This window comes from Poromitra crassiceps, assembly GCF_964638095.1.
Source record: "Poromitra crassiceps genome assembly, chromosome: 15".
NCBI classification, from domain to species: domain Eukaryota; kingdom Metazoa; phylum Chordata; class Actinopteri; order Beryciformes; family Melamphaidae; genus Poromitra; species Poromitra crassiceps.
In genome coordinates, this window is record NC_139634.1 from 40,819,023 (window position 1) to 40,841,522 (window position 22,500).

General features: G+C 46.3%; 1 protein-coding gene and 1 pseudogene across 2 annotated transcripts in view; both read right to left on the reverse strand.

Moving 5' to 3' along the window:
* Positions 1-22,500, reverse strand: part of slc25a48 (solute carrier family 25 member 48) — a gene marked incomplete at both ends in the record, with an annotated part of 39,069 nt that overhangs the window by 9,083 nt on the left and 7,486 nt on the right. The window contains 2 exons of the mRNA XM_083651903.1: positions 12,161-12,294; positions 16,667-16,972. Of these exons, the coding sequence (XP_083508029.1) occupies positions 12,161-12,294; positions 16,667-16,972 (440 nt within the window). The remainder of the gene's footprint in view (positions 1-12,160; positions 12,295-16,666; positions 16,973-22,500) is intronic.
* LOC310790789 (isocitrate dehydrogenase [NAD] subunit beta, mitochondrial pseudogene) lies at positions 3,647-4,798 on the reverse strand (annotated as a pseudogene). Its single transcript has one exon. The product of its transcript is annotated as an isocitrate dehydrogenase [NAD] subunit beta, mitochondrial pseudogene (transcript).

A 22,500-nucleotide genomic window follows, 5' to 3' on the forward strand; every position in this document is an offset into this window, starting at 1 on the left:
TTGCGGCTATATTGTCTATTTGTTTTTCTTCTTTTTCTGCCTTAAAAGTGTGTGGATCTCAGAAACCATACCCTCCACATCACCTAAACTTTCCACATAGGTTCAAGAGGTCACCCCCTACTCAGAGAAAAAAGAATACACCAATCCACCAGATGGTGGCGCTATAACATACCATTTTACGTTATGGTCCATATCTTCTGAACCGTGTGGCCTATACTCAAAATCTCACTTCTCAGGGATTCCTTGGATCAATACGCATCTATCCATATAGGCCCCGCCCATTTAAGTCTGCTAGATTTTCCGCCATCTTGGACTTTCTCAAAAAAAAAAAAAACGAACTCGTCCTAGGCCATTTGCCCGAATGAGCCCAAACTTTTTGTGTGTCAACTCTGGACTTCCCTGATCTAAAAACTTAGAAAGAATTTGGATACGTGAAACCGTCTTGAAATGATAAATGTTTAAACTTTTGATGACACATGCTCTGATACTAAACACACACAAACACAAACACACACACACACACACACACACACACACACACACACACACACACACACACATGCACACACATATACACCTATACACACACACACACACATATACTGTAAATATATTGTCTATTTGTTTTTCTTCTTTTTCTGCCCTAAAAGTGTGTGGACCTCAGAAACCATACCCTCCACATCACCTAAACTTTCCACATAGGTTCAAGAGGTCACCCCCTACTCTGAGAAAAAAGAATCCACCAATCCACCAGATGGTGGCGCTATAACAGACCATTTCGCCTTATGGTCCATATCTTCTGAACCGTGTGTCCTATACTCAAAATTTCACTTATCCTGGATTCCTTGGATCAATATGCATCTATCCATATAGGCCACGCCCATTTGCGTGTGCCTAGATTTTCCGCCATTTTGAATTTTATCAAAAACCTACTTTTGCGAGCTCCTCCTAGACTGTTTGGCCAAATCACACGAAACCTTTTCTGGGGTATCTATGGACTACCCCGACCTAAAGTTATTAAAGGATTTTGGATACGTGAAACCGTTTTGAAATGATAAATGTCTAAACTTGTGTGTATTTGCTTTTGTTCTTTTCCTGCCCTAAAAGTGTGTGGATCTCAGAAACCATACGCCCCACATCACCCACCTTTCCACATAGTTTCAAGACATCACCCACTACTCAGAGGAAAAAATTACACCAATCCACCAGATGGTGGCGCTATAACAGCCAACCACCACTACTACTGCTGCTGCTGCTACTACTACTACTACTATTCTTAGTATTTCTGCTGCTACTACTGCTACCACTCCCACTACTACCAACACTACTACTACTACTATTACTACTACTGCTACTACTACTACTAGTACTGCTTGGAAACCGCCAGGTCACCGGATCTCAACCAAACTTTATTTACTTGTGCACATACCAAGTCTGAATAAATGTGCACTATCTGACATATACCCCCCAAGTCACCGGAAGCTTGGACCCCGCATCGCCGCTTGCGGCTATATTTATTATTATTATTATTATTTGCTTTTTTTTCTAAATAATCCTAGCTAAATTAAACTGTGATGTATTAAAAGAAACACTGTCATGAGTTGAATGAAAAGCAGAATGAGAATGTTTGATGGCCTACTTTGGGTGAAAGTGGCCTTTGATAACCCGTCTCATGAGCCGAGGAACTCGTTCGAGTCTCGTTTCCTAAAACGCCAATCAATGCCTGTCTGGTATTGATCTGCTGCGATTGTGTTGTTCAAGCTTGTTGCCCATGTGGGAGGCTGCATGTTCTGAGAACGATAACAGATATTTGTTTAAGTGTAGAGTTACTGAACTCTGACATCTGGCAGCACATCTGTGCTCGGCCTTGTGACTGTCAGAGTGACACATCCACAGCCTGTTTACATGGGCCAAATAACAGCCGCCAAAACAAATACATCATTTCAGAAGACTGCTGAAATGATGTCTGCATTCATTAGCACATACCGTAGAATACGAGTTGTAAAAAAAAAAAGAAAAGAAAAGCTGAGTAGCTGAGTATTGCCATATTTCTGCCAGGCAGCTAGCTGACTGGCGGCCTACATATGGCTCTGTCTAAGGCTGACTGACTCACAACCCTCAAAATGCTCGAGTGACATCACTGATGACATCACTCACCGATGACATCAGTGATGAGATCACAATTGCTCGAGTGACATCACTCACCATCAGAGTCACAAATTGCTGCTACGCAGCTATCTGGATCTATCTGAAGCTGACTGACACACACAACCCTGAGGACACAATGACATCATCAGTGGCCGGCAGCCAGCTGGCTGGCAATATTTTTGCCAGGCAGCCAGATGATTTCATCAGTGATCTCATCAGTAACACACATGCTGCCTGGCATATAGCGAATTCACGCTTGTTTTTCCACGATGGATTTTCTAGCCCTTCGTATCGAGACACACACCAGGGCGGTTATTACATGGAGGCCATGGCCTCCGTTGTCTCTGGCTCTGGCCGTGATGCCCTGAGATCCCTAAGGTCACCTTGGCAGTGCCCTGCTACCAGCCTGCTACTGTCAGTTGCTTGAAAAGTGTCAGTGGTCTCAGTGGCTGCACGATTAATCGTATTTTCATCGTCATCGCGATATGAAAATGCGCGATGAACACATCGCAAAAGTCACGTGTTATCGATTTTTTTTTTTTTCTTTTTCTTTTTCTTTTTTTACAGTGCACCTGAACGCAACATGCAAGATACCGGCTGAATAAGTGTCCAAATGTTCATGTCATTCTGGCCAATACTCCACTTCTGTTGTAACATTTCAGTCTGGAATATGGAATATCTTTCAATAATCGTTATGACTAAAAGGCTAAAAGTAATCTCATGTGTAAGAAATGACTGTTCTACATTGAAGTAAAAATAATTAACTTGTTGGTTTTGGATTTTTTTTAGCTTCAAGAGTGCATTTTTGTTCGTATGACCCTCAACACAGGCTTTGAGAATCCCGTGCCACTTACTGATACGTATGCTTAAATTAACACACTCATATTGCAAAATGAATTTAGGCCCTCACTGTAATACTTCAGAAGTTGAATTTGAAGTTCAACATTACCGTAATACATTTGTAATTTTTTGTCTTAGATTTACCTTTGTGTGTTATTGCAATATAAAACTACATAACTGAGAATCGATTCTAGATTCTGGAATCGAGAATCGTTGGAATTGAGAATCGATTCTGGAATCGGATTATGACCCCAGGAATCGGAATCGGATCGGATCGTGGCTTAGCCGGATCGGAGCACCCCTACCCATTAATATTTTTGTTTATAGCATTTATTTATTTATCGCAGGTCATATCGTCATCGCAATATTGAACAGTGTTATCGCACATCACAGCTTTTCCTCATATCGTGCAGCCCTAATTTTAACACACATTTCTATTTAATCAAGCACAACACAAATCAAGTAGATCTATTGGCAAACTCATTTTAACCATAACCACTGGGATACAACAGAATAGATGGTGTTTGTTAACAGTGTTGTTTGGCACAGTGAAGTGGAGGTTATATAAGGCTTAACATGTATCCATGCAGTGCATGTTAAGCTGGCGTCCACATTTAAGCAAAAATGTCAGGAAGGGGTGTGTCTGGGGCCACACATGTTAGGAAACAGGTCGGGGACGCAGGTTATGCACCACGGCACGCACAAAGTCACCAGTCGTGCTGTCCCCGCCAAGGTCTGGCGTCCGCACCTTGCCCTGTTTGATGACCTTCTTGACAGCATCTGCCACCATGTGGGAGTAATGGTCCAGGTTGAGGTGCTTAAGCATGTTAGCAGCACTCAGCAGCATGGCCGTGGGGTTGGCGATGTTCTTGCCGACAGCGTGTGCGAAGTCGTGGCGTGCACCCGTCTCAAACACGGCATACTCGCCACTGTAGCTCTCCCCAGGCACAACGCCTGCCCCTCCAACCAGCCCGGCGCCCAGGTTGTCAATGATGTTTCCGTACAGGTTGGGCATCACCAGCACGTCAAACTGGTACGGGTTCTGGACCAGCTGCATGCAGCAGTTATCAATGATGACGTTGTCGTATTTGATTTTGGGATACAGCTCTGCCACCTCGGCACAGCTCTGGAGAAAGAGACCGTCGCTCAATTTCATGATGTTCGCCTTGTGAACAGCGGTGACTTTGCTTCGCCCCTTCTTGGTGGCGTAGTCGAAGGCGAACTTGGCGATGCGCCGTGACTTCACTCTGGTGATGATCTTCAAACATTCCACGACACCTGGCACGCTCTCGTGCTCCAGGGAGCTGTACTCGCCCTCAGTCTGCTCCCGGATTATGACCAGGTCCAGGTTGTTGTGGCGAGTGCTGTAGCCTGGAAGGCTGTTCACATGAACCACATTGGCAAACAGGTCCAGCTTACGCCTCAGTCTCATCTCGTATGACGGCAGGTTCCCCGTGAACTCCATGGGTGTTTGAATCGCTCCTTTCATGGCCACCTTGTTGGTCTTCATAGAGGTCAACACCTGCTCCAGCATTTCCTCGTTGACCTCGCTCAGGTGGATCTCTTCAAACTCCACCGGGACATCGCCTGCCTTGAACACATCCTTGACAGCAGTCATCAGCTCAGGTCCCACTCCGTCCCCTGGCACCATCGTGACCTTGAAGGTGGCATCTGCGCGAGCTGGGGGGGCTTCTGGGGCACAGAGGCCAGCGGACACACTCAGCGGTGAAGAAGCCAGCTGCTGCCACCGAAGGCTGCTCAGGCCCTTGACCAACGTTACCAAACTTCCCCTGAAGGTGGCCGCCATCATCGCAGACAATCATCCAATTTATAACCTTCTGTGGTGGTGGCATCCTTTATGCATCCACTACCGATCCTCCTCCAATTTATAACCTCAGCAGGGAAGGATTTATGACATCAGTGATGACATCACAATTCAGTCTATGCCATCACTAATGATGTCACAATGCCTACTGGCAACATCATCACTGATGACATCATCACCAATGACATCCTCACTGAAGACATTACTCACTTGCATTGGTCCTAGCTCTGCAGGGAAGGATTTATGACATCACTGATGATGTCACAATTTCTCTGAGATCATCAGTGTCTGTCATGAATCACTGATATCAGTTATTGGTGATGTCCCAGTGATGTCACTCGAGAACTTGATGATGTCATCACTAAGAGTTGGCACTCTTTAGTGTGCGTTACTTTTCTTTTAGTTACTAGATTATCAGGCCGCTACACGATCTTCAAATCTAGTTTGCTGGGACTCCGTCCCGGGTATTGTGTTGTGTGTGTAAGGTCTGTGTGTGTTCTTGGCAGTTCCCAGCAGCCCACTCGTCCAGTTTGAAGTCAATCAGACGACTTGAGATAAACAACTGTTTGTGTTGCCAGTAGGTGGCGCTATGCTGAATAGCACAAAATCCGGCACTGAACTTCGTCAGGTCAACTTAGTGCACTCCCTGAGTTTGAAGTCGATCCAATTAATGGTTCTCGAGATAAACCACTTTTTGTGTTTGCCATTAGGTGACGCTATGCCAAATTGCACAAAATGCTGCACTGCACTCCATCAGGCCCCCCTAAGCGCACTCTCAAAGTTTGAAGTCGATCGGACAAACGGTTCTCGAGATAACCCGCTTTTTGTGTTTGCCAGTAGGTGGCACTATGCCGAGTCTGTGTGTGTGTGTGGGGGGGGGGGGCGTGGTATCGGTCGGCCGGGCCGGACCGATGACGGATAACACAAAACGTGACGCAAATCGTGACTAACAGACACCGCTACCCACCCGTCCACATAAACAATTTTATTGGATATGATATCTAGGGCTGACCTCCAAACAATCTAAGCTTCGAAGCTTAAATCATTGCCATGGTAATCGACGTCCAAATCAGATGTCCAAATCAGTAGCAGTTTTTCCCGTCCTCTCCTCTTCCCCTCTCTCTTTCTCTCTCCACTTGCCCAGCCAGCTATCATGAGGTGTAACTTCGTCAGGTTTTGATACAAAACATTTTTTAGAGACCATAATGACCACAGAGAAGCCAGATTTGTTCCACATAAATTTCAAAATGATTGGTGAGTTTTCAGCCATTTAAAACAAACATTAAATAAACAACATTATGTTAGCAAAACTATTTGAAATGACATACAATGCATTGAAGACATATGTAACCTTAATAATCTGACCATTCAACGATCAACACTTACAGTATGTAATAGGCAGGTAATATAGGCAATATGCTCTGGGTTGAAACGGAGCCTAATCTTCACATCTGCATCTGCAGCTACACAGTGCTGTGCAATCAACACCAAAGCTGCAGCATGTGCACCTCCCACTACATTCAAATAAGCACACTTGATCAGTTGTTGGCAACTCTCTGCAATAGGGGGAGATCATCAGTCCACAAGATCTCCCACATATCACCTTTCTTGATCCACCCTCAGTCGGAAGGACTTTGTCCTTCTGGTTGAGAAAATAATGGTTGAGCCCATAATGCATCCAGCTGGAAGGCAGCATGCTTTACATGCTGGAGTAGAGCGGCTTGAGAAGGAGGGATGGCTTCATATGGCCTCTGCTTCCGAGCAAACGTGTCCAGCCTTGCATCATCAACACGATCAGCTGTACTGGACCTGTCATAACATCATGACCACAGTTTTCCAAGATCTTCATGTCGGCATCATCTAATGTTGGTAGATACTGGCTGAGTTTGTTTGGCTGTTGTTGTTTATAAACGTCCCAGGTTTACCATGCAGTCTTCGGTAAATAAAGCAAGCCACAAATGCCACAAACTGACAGTCCTTCAAGTCCATTTTTGGTAGAGCACAAAGTCCTTCATCACTTGTGTTAGTGGTAGAGCGTGGACTTGGTTCAGGCGATGTCTGCCCAGCGCTTGGCGGATCTGGATCCGACACACGTGGGCCAGGGAATATCTCTTGGCCTCCAGAAAGACCCTAAGCGCCTCGGGATCTGCCCTCTCCTCCAGCTCCGCCTGCTCCCAGGTCACCAGGGCTGGGTCGGCGCCGTGGTCCAAGAGGAGCTGGACGAAGGCCACATCGCAGCCTTCCCTGAGCACCACCTCCATCAGGCGAGAAGCCCCGCCGCAGGTCAGAACTCCGCCGGCGGCCTGGAGCAGCAGGCGGAAGCAGTCCAGGTGGTGGCTGGCGACACTGATGTAGACGGGAGACCTCTCGAGGGTGTGATCGCTGTCTATGTCAACAGGAACAACAACGGCATGGGACCTGAGGAGATCCCGCAGTATCTCCGTTCTTCCCGCCCAGGCAGCACTGTAGACCGGGGTGTATGAGGCGTGTTCGCTTCCGTTGGGGTCGGCCCCGGCTTTCAGGAGGATCCGGACGCAGTCCAGGTGACCGTAGTACACGGCCCTGTAGAGCGGCGTGTAGAATATGTCATCGGCGAGGTCTACCTGGGCTCCCTGGGTGATCAGGTAGACCACACAGTCAGCGTGACCCACCCAGGCCGCTAGCCCCAGAGGGGTGCTCCATCTGCCGTAGTACCACACAAACCTCCACTCATTGATCCGCCTTCTGAAGCGCTCTTCCTGCAGCAGGCTCCTCAACGTGTCCAGGTCTCCTGCGTCGGCGGCATCGTGGAGCGGCCAGTGTCGTGCCATGCTGGAGGAGCAATTCATTCACAGTCTGTCCCTGTACCACACCGACTACGTGTGCATCTCAAACAGAAGGCTTTATGAAGGGACTGAAGTGTGTGTTGACATAATGACATCATAAAACTATGACATCACTATTGTCTCGAGCGACATCACTGATGAGGTCGCAATTGCTCGAGTCACATCACTGATGAGGATCGCTCCTTGTGTAAAGAAAATGTAATAATCTAAGTGTCCGTGCGTGCGTGTGTGTGTGTGTGTTTTTTTAATTAGGTGATTGCCCTAATTACCTAATGATGTGATGTCATCAGCGATTATGTCATCAGTGATCCTTCCTGCTGAGGCTATAATAAGTTCAGTGATGATGTCATCAGTGATGATGTCATGTTCCAGACCAGGGGGGCCCCAGGGGGGTTCCCACAGGTCCACTAGTAATAAAGGTTTTGCTAAAATAATATTAATGCATATTTTTCACATAAAACAAGCACACATTTGCTATGCCAGGCAGCATGTCTGTTACTGATGACATCACTGATGACATCATCCGTCATCTGGCTGCCTGGCAAAAATACTGCCAGGCTCTGGCTGCCGGCCACTTATGACATAATTTGTCGTCAGGGTTGCAAGTCACTCAGCCTTCCGAGCGATGTCACTCAAGCAATTGTGAAGTCATCAGTGATGTCATCAGTGAGTGGTTGTCATCAGTGACTCACTCAAGCATTTTGAGTGTTGTCAGTCAGTCAGTCAGTCGAGCATTTTGACTGTTGTCAGTCAGTCAGCTTCCTTTCGACCTTCAGACAGAGCCAGATGTAGGCCAGCAGAATATGCAGAGTAAATGGCAGTAATTTTGAATCTTCAAAGTTGCCCCCAAAATAGTGTTTCCGTGCTAGAAATCACGGCCACCTTGGAAAAATCTTTATTTTTGCGTTGCTAATAGGTTTGATCAAAAGAACAATCTCCCCAAGAGGTTTTTGTGCCGATTTTGGTACTGCTTTCCAGATTTTGTTTTATCTGCTCCACTACAGGGAGAAAGAAGTCTGCTAACGTTAACGTAGGCCTATGTACAACGTGATTAGCCCACCTGAACAAATTAACATTTTGTGGCATGTAATAATATCCACACCTTGATGGCTGCGTCGGTCTGAGAGCAGTTAAATGAAATCAGGACAGATGAGGAGCTCCGGTTCCACCGGTGTTGTCACGAGTTTATAAGCCTAGAAGAAAGTGTGCTATGAGCCGTGCTGAGACGTGTGGCGCCAAATGTTGACAAAGAAGAAACTACACAATCATGTTTGTTTGTCCCTGTAATGTGTTGCCTGCTGTGTGTCAAAGTACACAGCGTCAACGCCACAGCCAAGAACGCACAATGTTATGATAGTTTTTCTTTAATTTTGTGCGCCCCCCAGCCCTAACCATACCTTTTATTTTATTATTTTTATATCCTTTTCTGATTGCACATTTTTGACAGGTTGAAGAGGCAACTTATTAGTCATATATAACAGCAGTGTTGGGGGTAACTCATTACAAAAGTAACATATTACAGTACATGAATGAATGAAAGTAAATGAAAGTAACTAGTATTATGTAGTATATTACATTTTGAAAGTAACTTGCCCAACACTGTATAACAGTGTCGGAAATTCACTTTTTGGCTCACTGCCGAGGGCTGGTGAACTATAAAAAAAAAAAAAAAAACGTCCATAATAATTGATTTAATTGATTGATTGCTTTATAGTAGAGTTAGACAGAGCAAATAGAAACAGAACTTGAACTTAAAATGCCATCTCAAAAAGTTAGCGGCCAGTCATCCACATGTTCCTGTCACTTGGCGCTTGGTGGGGAGAATGTATGGAGGATGTTTCCCTGCTGCTGCTGCTGTAACACTAGCTATTTCACTGAGAGAGGCTTGGCTGGACACACACACACACACACACACACACACACACACACACACACACACACACACACACACACACACACATACACACACACACACACACACACACACACAACCATACACACACACACACACACACCACACACACACACACACACACACACACACACACACACAACCATACACACACACACACACACACACACACACACACACACACACACACACACACACACACACACACACACACACACACACACACACACACACACACACACGTGGCACGCTTCTCTTCCACAGAATGTGAATTCTGAGAAGAGACATGTTGAGCTGCTGCCTCGCTCTCCAACAAGCTTTCCCAACAGACTGTGTATCTCCTTCATGACGTGGCTTGTACAGTATTATACTGTTCTATATCTCCTACACAGCTTGTACAGTATTATACTGTTCTATATCTCCTACACAGCTTGCTAGCTTACACTAGTTTAAAGTATTTTTCTGTCCTGATATTGTGTTTCTGCTGGAAACCAAGACAGTTTTGATGTCTTGATATTGTGTTTCTGCTGTAAACAAGCCAGTTTTGATGTCTTGATATTGTGTTTCTGCTGGAAACCAAGCCAGTTTTGATGTCTTGATATTGTGTTTCTGCTGTAAACAAGCCAGTTTTGATGTCTTTATTGTGTTTCTGCTGTAAACAAGCCAGTTTTGATGTCTTGATATTGTGTTTCTGCTGTAAACAAGCCAGTTTTGATGTCTTGATATTGTGTTTCTGCTGTAAACAAGCCAGTTTTGATGTCTTGATATTGTGTTTCTGCTGTAAACAAGCCAGTTTTGATGTCTTTATTGTGTTTCTGCTGTAAACAAGCCAGTTTTGATGTCTTTATTGTGTTTCTGCTGTAAACAAGCCAGTTTTGATGTCTTTATTGTGTTTCTGCTGTAAACAAGCCAGTTTTGATGTCTTGATATTGTGTTTCTGCTGTAAACAAGCCAGTTTTGATGTCTTTATTGTGTTTCTGCTGTAAACAAGCCAGTTTTGATGTCTTTATTGTGTTTCTGCTGTAAACAAGCCAGTTTTGATGTCTTTATTGTGTTTCTGCTGTAAACAAGCCAGTTTTGATGTCTTGATATTGTGTTTCTGCTGTAAACAAGCCAGTTTTGATGTCTTGATATTGTGTTTCTGCTGTAAACAAGCCAGTTTTGATGTCTTGATATTGTGTTTCTGCTGTAAACAAGCCAGTTTTGATGTCTTGATATTGTGTTTCTGCTGTAAACAAGCCAGTTTTGATGTCTTGATATTGTGTTTCTGCTGTAAACAAGCCAGTTTTGATGTCTTTATTGTGTTTCTGCTGTAAACAAGCCAGTTTTGATGTCTTTATTGTGTTTCTGCTGTAAACAAGCCAGTTTTGATGTCTTGATATTGTGTTTCTGCTGTAAACAAGCCAGTTTTGATGTCTTTATTGTGTTTCTGCTGTAAACAAGCCAGTTTTGATGTCTTTATTGTGTTTCTGCTGTAAACAAGCCAGTTTTGATGTCTTGATATTGTGTTTCTGCTGTAAACAAGCCAGTTTTGATGTCTTGATATTGTGTTTCTGCTGTAAACAAGCCAGTTTTGATGTCTTGATATTGTGTTTCTGCTGTAAACAAGCCAGTTTTGATGTCTTGATATTGTGTTTCTGCTGTAAACAAGCCAGTTTTGATGTCTTGATATTGTGTTTCTGCTGTAAACAAGCCAGTTTTGATGTCTTGATATTGTGTTTCTGCTGTAAACAAGCCAGTTTTGATGTCTTTATTGTGTTTCTGCTGTAAACAAGCCAGTTTTGATGTCTTGATATTGTGTTTCTGCTGTAAACAAGCCAGTTTTGATGTCTTTATTGTGTTTCTGCTGTAAACAAGCCAGTTTTGATGTCTTTATTGTGTTTCTGCTGTAAACAAGCCAGTTTTGATGTCTTGATATTGTGTTTCTGCTGTAAACAAGCCAGTTTTGATGTCTTGATATTGTGTTTCTGCTGGAAACCAAAACAGTTTTGATGTCTTGATATTGTGTTTCTGCTGGAAACCAAGACCGTTTGGATGTCTTGATATTGTGTTTCTGCTGGTTTTCCTCACAGTTTGGACTGAAGTGAGTGGGTGTTTACCTGCACCTTGCTGGCATGACTAAGAGCAAAGCCAAACGGCTCTGTTTCAGCTGTCATACTGTCTGGCCGTGTGGAGGAGATGCTATGTGTTACCCTTAGGTCCCCACGGATTATCTCACCTGTTATATTTTATTCCCTGTCATTCTAATGTATAAATAGATACATAAATAAAGCATTCCAATGTGTGCGTGGGTGCATGTGTGTGTGTGCGTGTGTGTGCGTGCGTGCGTGCGTGTGTGCACGTGTGTGTGTGTGCATCTTCACACATACGTGTGTGTGTGTGTGTGTATGTGTGTGTGTGTGTGTGTGTGCGTGCCTGTGTGCGTGCGTGTGTGTGTGTGTGTGTGTGTGTGTGTGTGTGTACTGTATGTGTGTGTGTATGTGTGTGTGTGTGCATCTTCCCACATACATGTGTGTGTATGTGTGTGTGTGTGTGTGTGTGTGTGTGTGCGTGTGTGTGTGTGTGTGTGCGTGTGTGTGTGTGTGTGCGTGCGTGTGTGTGTGTGCGTACCTGTAGCCCCTCGGCTCTGTAGCTGTGGATGATGCAGTGCAGGACCCCTCTGTACTTCCTGGTCAGCTGACCGTCCGCCTGCATGCGGCTCTTCACCACGTCGGCCGGCGTGGCCGTGACCCAGGAGATGGAGCCTGAGGAGAGGAGGAGCCAGCGTCAGTCAGCTCCATGTGCTCCTGAAGCCATAAACATCCCTCACCCTCCCCATGTGTCAGCTCCATGTGCTCCTGAAGCCATAAACATCCCTCACCCTCCCCATGTTTCCTCCCATACATGTGCCATGTCCTCACCCTCCCCATGTTTCCTCCCATACACGTGCCATGTCCTCACCCTCCCCATGTTTCCTCCCATACATGTGCCATGTCCTCACCCTCCCCATGTTTCCTCCCATACATGTGCCATGTCCTCACCCTCCCCATGTTTCCTCCCATACATGTGCCATGTCCTCACCCTCCCCATGTTTCCTCCCATACACGTGCCATGTCCTCACCCTCCCCATGTTTCCTCCCATACATGTGCCATGTCCTCACCCTCCCCATGTTTCCTCCCATACATGTGCCATGTCCTCACCCTCCCCATGTTTCCTCCCATACATGTGCCATGTCCTCACCCTCCCCATGTTTCCTCCCATACATGTGCCATGTCCTCACCCTCCCCATGTTTCCTCCCATACATGTGCCATGTCCTCACCCTCCCCATGTTTCCTCCCATACATGTGCCATGTCCTCACCCTCCCCATGTTTCCTCCCATACATGTGCCATGTCCTCACCCTCCCCATGTTTCCTCCCATACATGTGCCATGTCCTCACCCTCCCCATGTTTCCTCCCATACATGTGCCATGTCCTCACCCTCCCCATGTTTCCTCCCATACATGTGCCATGTCCTCACCCTCCCCATGTTTCCTCCCATACATGTGCCATGTCCTCACCCTCCCCATGTTTCCTCCCATACACGTGCCATGTCCTCACCCTCCCCATGTTTCCTCCCATACACGTGCCATGTCCTCACCCTCCCCATGTTTCCTCCCATACACGTGCCATGTCCTCACCCTCCCCATGTTTCCTCCCATACACGTGCCATGTCCTCACCCTCCCCATGTTTCCTCCCATACACGTGCCATGTCCTCACCCTCCCCATGTTTCCTCCCATACACGTGCCATGTCCTCACCCTCCCCATGTTTCCTCCCATACACGTGCCATGTCCTCACCCTCCCCATGTTTCCTCCCATACATGTGCCATGTCCTCACCCTCCCCATGTTTCCTCCCATACACGTGCCATGTCCTCACCCTCCCCATGTTTCCTCCCATACACGTGCCATGTCCTCACCCTCCCCATGTTTCCTCCCATACACGTGCCATGTCCTCACCCTCCCCATGTTTCCTCCCATACATGTGCCATGTCCTCACCCTCCCCATGTTTCCTCCCATACATGTGCCATGTCGCCAGCCGCTTCTTTTCAGCTGACAGTGAGGAGGACTTTCACCGGCAGGACTTGGGAGGTGTGGGAGGATCAAGCTATTACCCCGCAAGTTCCCCTCCCCCCCCTGAACAGGCGCCCAGACCGACCAGAGGAGGCACTATAGTGCAGCGACGACCAGGACACATACCCCACCGGCTTCCCACCTGCAGACACGGCCAGTTGTGCCTCTACGGATGCCCGACCAAGCCGGGGGTAACACGGGGACTCGAACCTGCGACCCTCGCTGCACTACCCGGGCGCCTTAACCCTTTGTTTTCTATAGATTTTAAGGAAACAAGATTGGAATCCACAGTTCACTGCCATTCTCCTAGACCTTATGAGCGGCTCTCAGTGCATTCTGCCTTTTACTACACAGCTGCTTACCAAAGACAAACACACAACATATGATATATTATATCTATATTTTAAATGCTTATTACAAGCTGAAAGAAACGTGTGCGTTTACGGCAGAAAAATACTTGAGCAGAACTGTAAGCATTGCTAGCTAGCACAGAAATGTAGACACATTCAGTCAGATTGACGTTCAGCCTCTAACCAGCAATCAAAAGTTTGGCTCTCTGAAGAAATTGAAAGTCATATTGGAAAACTCTTCTGTGTTTCCAACCTCGTCAATTTATTTGATTAGAAATCAACAAATGGATCAGATTCTGAGGAGTGATGTGATGGTAGATGTAAAACAACGGTCTGTAAATAATTCAACAGTAATATATAATGCTATATAACTTAGACATAATGTAAAACACAACTATCTTACGACAAACGGGTTTTAGCGTCTGTTGAAGGCTGACAGGGTTACTTCTTAAGAAAGGAACAATCAGACTGACATCATTCACCATAACAGGCCATTCAGTCCAGGCCTGAACGTAACTTTCTCTCTGAAAACTATTCTAACTACAAAGCTAAACTTTGCAATGCAAATACTCAACGCACCTACTTCTAAGATTCCAGAATGTATACAGTTACACTGTAAATATAATTTGTATCATGTATCTGTAAAGCAAAGACCTGAGCTCTTCTGGGCAGATGATGGCCAGAAGTCAGAGTGGTTGTTTAAGACTGAGGTATTTAAGACTGCTAACTTTATCTCTAGGGCCTGGAATAGAAGGCAAGCACAGCTCTTTAAGTAGGTTCAGGTGGTGGTTTTCATGCTGTACAACTTTACTGTATGTATTTTGGGTGTTTCTGTTGGTTTTATGTTTTGATCATTGTTTGTTTAAATGATGAACAGTAAAAGTGTCCTGTAAGCCCATGTGGGCTGGGCTTCATTCGAAGCATGACACTTAAATAAAGAAAATCAATCAATTAATCAATCAATCAATCATGTATCTTTTGGAGACTGAGTCAGATGGTTTGGCATCAGCGGAAGATAAATCCAAAATGTAATAATTAGTCATAATAATTAAGGACATTTTAGCCAGCGATGAATCCACACACCATGTACAGTACAGTCAGTATCTTTCCGCTCAAGCACTCTGAGACGCACTCTGAGACGCATGATAAACAGCAAGCAGTTGTTTTGAGCCTTCTCTGCTGCACGTTTTCCTCTCTCACGTGTAGCTGGCTTGCATCTGGAAGGCATTTCACTGGCTTGGGGGGGAAAAACAAACGTTTCCCACATCGGTGCAGCCGGAGTCCACATGGCTCTGCTGCTGCAGACACACACAGGCTGCATTGAGCTGCTCTGCATGTGTCAGTGCTCGAGTCAAGCCGTGTGCTGGTTTAGAACGTCGTCAGCTAACTAACACATCTACTCCTGCTCTAACTGGAAAACGTCACTTTGGGGACCGGTATAGTGGAAGGTTTCCACACACGTTTGCAGAGAAATAATGTTTTTGCGAGTTTTGTAATTATGGGGCAAGTGGGACTCGTAATCAAAACCATTCTGTGGTGGTATTATGCCAACAGCCAGCAGGCCTAAAGCTGTATGCAACACAACGGATACAAATAAAGTTTTGTTATAGCCTACGACATCTTGTGCCAAAACAAAGTTTTACAGATGCTGTAATAAGAACGCGCATAGAGTGAAAATTAAGTTATTCCACAAATTATACCAACATACGCATTATATATAATAACCAAAAGTCATGGTCAGAAGACCCAACAACCCCCAGGAATTCCTAAGAGAAACATAATGGCTTTAGAGCAGTTTCCCTCCACTGGTGGGTCGTGACTCAAAACTAGGTGGTTTGGACTGTGGGTCGCAGATGTATGCATGAAACAAAGTTCTTCTACTCCTTGAGAGCGCCATATATCATGGGTAGGTATCACATGAAACTAGAAGACCTAAGGTATGCACTGGTACCAACCATGTCATACTAGCTTCTCAGGAAGGGGGTTAAATAACGCTCTAAAAATAGGCAAAATGTTGTTTTCTTTTTTTCTTTTTATATTTTTTTCCTGATTTTTTTATCCCATTTTTATCCCCCATTAGTGCTAATTTTAATTTATTTATACTGGTTGCTGCTCCACCCTCTGCCGATCTGGGGAGAGCCGAAACTGGCTCCATGCTTCCTCCGAGACATGGGCAGTTAGCCAGCCGCTTCTTTTCACCTGACAGGGGAAGCTTCACCGGTAGGACATAGCACGTGTTCGGAGGGAGAGTTCTCCTCCCTCCGCACAGGCGCCCCTAACGACCAGAGGAGGCACCACTTCAGCAACCAGGATATTGCATGTTTTGGTGTGGGGCTACCATATGAGGGAAACCCCCAGGGGGGCACGGGGAGAACATCTCCTCTACACACAGAAAGGCCATTTTGACGACCCCATCCGGGCGGTGGGCACTCGAAGGGACATGCGGACGGGCACGCACTCCTTCAGCGCCCACAGCGTCCCAGGCGGGAATCGAACCCAGAACCTTCTAGCTGTGAGGCGACAGCACTTACCACTGCGCCACCGTGCCCCTGGCAAAATGTTGTTGAGGGGGAAAACTGGCATGGCGCATTTTCAAAGTGGGCCCTTGACCTCTCACCTCATGGATCACCTGATACCCATGAAACGTCTACCTTCCCGCCTCCACATTTACCTGCCAGGCCTCCAGCCAGCCAGATGGAGCAGGGGTGAGGGCTGGACGTGGCGTCGGGCTTCAGCAGGTCACAGAAGATGGTGTAAGGGATGAAGTAGAGCGTGTACCCCGGGACGTCCCGCAGCAGCATGGCCCCCGCGCCCCTGTACAGCCCCTGGACGCCCTCCGCCTGCAGGATGCTGCTGATGCAGTGGATGGGGCCGCGGTACAGGGCCCCGTGGCCCCCGCCGTGGCCCCCCAGCGCCACCGAGCGCAGCATGGGGATGTTGGAGCCGTTGGCTGCGTTTCCGGCCAGGTGCAGGTTCTCTGGATGACAGGAATGAAACAAAAGTGTTTAAAAAATATGGACGTAGCGTTTGTGGACTCCTGTTTCAATCACATGCCCAACATAGTCTTTTTTTATTGTCAATTTTACTCTAACCAGGTGAGTTATATAACAATAAGCTATAGAGACCTAAAACGTTAGGTTTTTTATACCAGACTGTAAACATGTTTATTTCTGCTGTAAAGTCGGGCATTTTAACATGGGGGTGAATGTGGAATGGCTCCCTTTTGGAGCCGGCCTCAAGTGGCCAGTCGAGGAACTACAGTTTTTGGTACTTCTGCATTGGCCTTGCACGCTGACAGGGAAGTTAGTGGATGTGTCAGGCGGTGTTTCCCCTACTTGTTGATCATAAAAGCTTGGTCGTCACTCATAAGATAAGATAAGATGAACTTTATTGATCCCAGACAGTGAATTGGGTCATTACTGCAGCAAAGAATAGAGGCAAAGGTTGCTAACTGAAGAGTAAAAGCTACTAAAAAGGATATGGATAGATAATAAAGCAATAAGATGAGCCTCGATCGTCTCCTATTTCAGTTAGTGATTTCCTACGTTTACGACAACATTGACAGCAGCGCCTTCCAGTAATCTCAAATACACTCAATCAATGTGCTTTTACTTTTTACTGGAAAAATATTCAATATCGAATATCAATTTCCTCCAGTTTTTACATGGAGAGAGAGAGAGAGAGAGAGAGAGAGAGAGAGAGAGAGAGAGAGAGACATAGGGCTAGTGATAGCTGTTCTTGGCAGTTGAGAAAAAGAGCAGTCGCGTCCTCTTCCTCCAACCACAACCTGTCTGTCTCCTGCTCCTGTGGTGGAGAAACTGCTCTCTCTCTCCTCTTCTACGATGGATCTCTCTCTGTGTGATTGTTGAACGTCTCTTGGTGTAAAATAGCGTCTCTAGAAAGGAGCCCTCGCTCTGTGATTGTCACATGACGTTTACCAAAGATCTTTTAGAACACTGGATCATTCACCCTGCTCTACCGTCATCAATAGTTCACAGCACCGAAGCTTTTATTGGTGAATAAACTTAGTCCTGAACTGCTGAGCGGGCTATCTCAAGCCAGCAGTATCAGTATAAACTTAGACTTGACCTAATTTAATTTAATAATATGGCATCAGCCGATCCAATAGCTCAGATATAAATTCAAATAGCTGGTGAATAAACTTAGTCCTGAACTGCTGAGCGGGCTATCACAAGCCAGCAGTATCAATATAAACTTAGACTTGACCTAATTTAATAATATGGCATCAGCCGATCCAGTAGCTCGGATATAATATCAAATAGCTGATGAATAAACTTAGTCCTGAACTGCTGAGCGGGCTATCTCAAGCCAGCAGTATCAGTATAAACTTAGACTTGACCTAATTTAATAATATGGCATCAGCCGACCCAGTAGCTCAGATATAAAATCAAATAGCTGGTGAATAAACTTAGTCCTGAACTGCTGAGTGGGCTATCTCAAGCCAGCAGTATCAGTAGAAACTTAGACCTAGACTACCTAGACCTGAATTAGCAGTATAATATTAGTCATCCTAAATAATCCTAATAAATTTTGATTTGACCTAATTTTATTGTTGTCTATAGAGTTAGTTCCACCTCTGCGCAGATTCCCCCGCTCTCTTCTCTCTCTCCCCCTCAGGTGTCCTTCATTGGCCTGACGTACACCCCACCGCTGCAGCCCTAGGTCCGGCCGTCATCGCCCTAGCCACCTGTCGTCACTCTAGGCCATCTACCCACTACTCCTTCTACTGTCTGACACCCCGGGCTCATCACCATCACCGACCCCTATCCTCATCATCCTGGTCACCTGCTTGCCTAAGGGAAGGGGGGGGCGCCCCCCCAGCCCCCCCCCCCCCCCCCCCCCCCGCCGCCTCATCATCACCTCCAACTCCTATCCTCCCCTCCTCTTAATCATCACCTCCGACTCCTATCCTCCCCTCCCCTCCTCTTAATCCATGTCACCAACGCGGACTCATGGATTCCTCAGATCATCCTCATGGAACTCCCAATCTTGTTACCCCTTTTTGTCACCTAGCTAATTAACTAGTATTATCTAAACCTACGAACACTTAAAGACTGCATTTTCTATTTCTTTTTGGACTCTACTTTTTAGATTTTCAACTCCCTTCCCTGATCTTAGGATAATTTAAAAATTACATTTTTATATCCCTTCTGTTGGACTCTTTTTTACATTTTCAATTTTCTGTTCTCTTGTACATTTTATTTCCATAATAAACCATTCACAGAGTTTCATTATCGGAAGCTCTGTGCATGGTTTAGCCCGGCATCTCTCGGCCTGTCTCGGAGGGGAGTCCCCAGATGGGGGTCCGCTGCTGTGGCCTGGGTGGGCCCGTCCCCCGCGTGGCCTGCTCTCACGCTCTCAGTCACTATGCTGGTGGCTGGGGGCTGGGGGGGCGGGTCGCGTGGGGGCTGGGTCCGCCCGGGCCGCAGCAATTGGCCCCTAGCACAACGACCTCACAAGGTTCCTCCTCAGCCAAGTCACTGGGGCAATCCATGCGGCGATCCATATGGTGGAAAGGTTTTCTTGCGTTCACTGGGGGTGAGGGGGTGCCGCTGTGTCCCGGCCTGGCCTTCCCTCCCACGCCTTATGTGGGCGGGGGCCGGGTCGGGGGGCATCGGTGCTCTTCATCACTGGTCGAGGGCTGCCGGTTGGTTTAGAACAGCTTAGGTAGGCGATAGATTAGCTACAGCCTAAGGCTGACCTGTTAGTGTTCAGGCTAAAATCAGACTAGAGCAGGGTAGGATAGGCCAGATTAGGCTGTAGATTAGCTAGATACTATGTCCCAGTTAGCTCTGGTTAATGCTTAGAGTAGTCAGTTGTCTGATCTTCTCCCCCCCCTCTCTTTCCCCCTTCCCCCGCTTCTTCCCTTCTTCCCCCTTCTTGTTCTCCTCTCTTTCCATGCTCTTTCCTCCCCCACATCCCACCGCCCCCCCCTCCCTTCTCCTGCTCTCTCCTCATTCTCCCCCCCTCTGCTCCTTCTCCTCTTCTCCCCTATTTTCCTGAATCCCTGCCACTTCCTGCTCTCCCTTCTCTCACATTCCCCCTGCTCTCCTTCCCCTGCACCCTCCCACCTCTCCTTCTCTGCCTCTCTGTCCTCCCCCCTCTCTCACATTCCCCCTGCTCTCCTTCCCCTGCACCCTCCCACCTCTCCTTCTCTGTTCTCTCCTCCTCCACATTTCCCATTTTCCCCCCACCCTCGCCCTAATCCGGGCCCGTATCCTACTCCCTCCCTCCACCCTAGACCCTACCTCTACTCTCTGTCCTCCCCCCTCTCTCACATTCCCCCTGCTCTCCTTCCCCTGCACCCTCCCACCTCTCCTTCTCTGTTCTCTCCTCCTCCACATTTCCCATTTTCTCCCCACCCTCGCCCTAATCCGGGCCCGTATCCTACTCCCTCCCTCCACCCTAGACCCTACCTCTACTCTACCTCCCCTGTACCCTTCCACCTCTCCTTCTCTGTTCTCTCCTCCTCTCTGTCCTCTCCCCTCTCTCACATTCCCACTGCTCTCCTTCCCCTGCGCCCTCCCACCTCTCCTTCTCTGTTCTCTCCTCCTCTCTGCCCTCTCCTCCCTCTCACATTCCCCCTGCTCTCCCTCCCCTGCACCCTCTCCTTCTCTGTTCTCTCCTCCTCCACATTTCCCATTTCTCCCCACCCTCGCCCTAATCCGGGCCCGTATCCTACTCCCTCCCCTCCCCCAACCCTAGACCCTACCCCTACCCTGGCTCTCCCTCCCCTGCACCCTCATCTCTCCTCCTCTGTTCTCTCCTCCTCCACATTTCCTATTTTCTCCCCACCTCCCCCCTCTCCTCTCTCCTCCCTCTCCCTCCCTCCTCCACTCTCCTGCTTTCTTCAAATGTTCAAATGTTATCTTTATTCTGTATATTCTTGTTACTGTGTGTTAGCTAGAATCAGCTAGACATACTTTCTGTGAAGCCCTCTGAGACATGCTTGTGAATTAGGGCTATATAAATAAACTTGACTTGACTTGACTTGAACCTTTCTGAAAAAAAGTTTGGGCGAACAAATGTCATTACCTGATTTGACAAAGTTGGAGGAGGTGTTTCATAATGACAAAGGTTCAGAACGATTTATTAGTAGGGTATATTCCATAATGATTGATCATTATCCAAAACAAAACAAGAGAGAGATGGGAAACTGAACTAGGCACCACTATAGATAAAGACCTCTGGTCTGATCTATGTCAGAACAGCATGTTTGCTACTGTAAATGCCAGATTCAGGCTCATCAACTACAACTTTCTTCACCAACTCTACCTCACCCCTCATAAACTACACCGTTATAATTTCACAATTTCAAACCTGTGTTTTCGGTGCGGTATTGATGAGGGCACAATGTTACATTGCACATGGCAGTGTGTTAAAGTCACAACATTTTGGAGTGACTTATGTGATACGTTAACCAAAATTACAAACACCTCAATTCCATTCGACCCAGAGCTCTGTCTCTTGGGTAATGTATCAAATCTGAAGTTAAGTCAAAGTACTAGAAAATTCATCGACATAGCCCTTGCTGTCTCTAGAAAGTGCATTGCCCTAACCTGGAAATCGGATTCCCCTCTCTCTATATCAAAATGGATAACAGAGATGACTAATTGTATTTCTTTAGAGAAAATCATGTATGTTCTGAAAAACAGACTTGATGTATTTCTAAGTATTTGGCAACCTTTTATTGAGTACATGAAAATATTAACTCTACCAACTGTGAACTTGCTATGACTTCTGAACTGGTTCCACTATACATTAGGTCAATAACACCTTAAAAAAAAAGAAACTTGGTTGAGATATCTTACTGTACTTCATGAAACATTATTATTTTTATTTTCTTATTTTCCTTTTCCTTCTAGTAATTTCTATTACTGCTTTTTCTTTTTTGTCTTTAATGGGAATGAGTTGTATTATGTGTTGTTTTTTGTCTACATTGAAAAGTTTAAAATAAAATATATAAAAAAAATAAAAATAAAGTTCACAGCACCAAGGTCACCAAGACATTCACCGCGCTCGGCAAAAGTGATTTCGACTTTTAATCGCAGTTGCAAAATTGTTGCTTAAACATTCTGCACTTCGTAGCCTACAGTGTACCATCATATCATCAGTCTGTATCGATTGAAATCTGGGCCAAACGGGTTCACTGTTGGAAGTGATTCAAAACAAATGCGTAATCAGTTATGGTGCCAAACGGTCAGCAGCAGACAAGGGTGCGAGCGTGATTGACACTATAAAGGAATACAGTGGTCGTCACGAATCATTTCCTCGTGTGCAATTAAACCAGCTGATGTCAGTTTTACTGCTTTACAGTGTGACAGACTGTGTGAGGGCAACGACTTTACAGTGTGACAGACTGTGTGAGGGCAACGACTTTACAGTGTGACAGACTGTGTGAGGCTTTACAGTGTGACAGACTGTGTGACAGACTGTGTGAGGGCAACGAACTTCACCGATGAGCGCTCCTGACTCACCACGTGT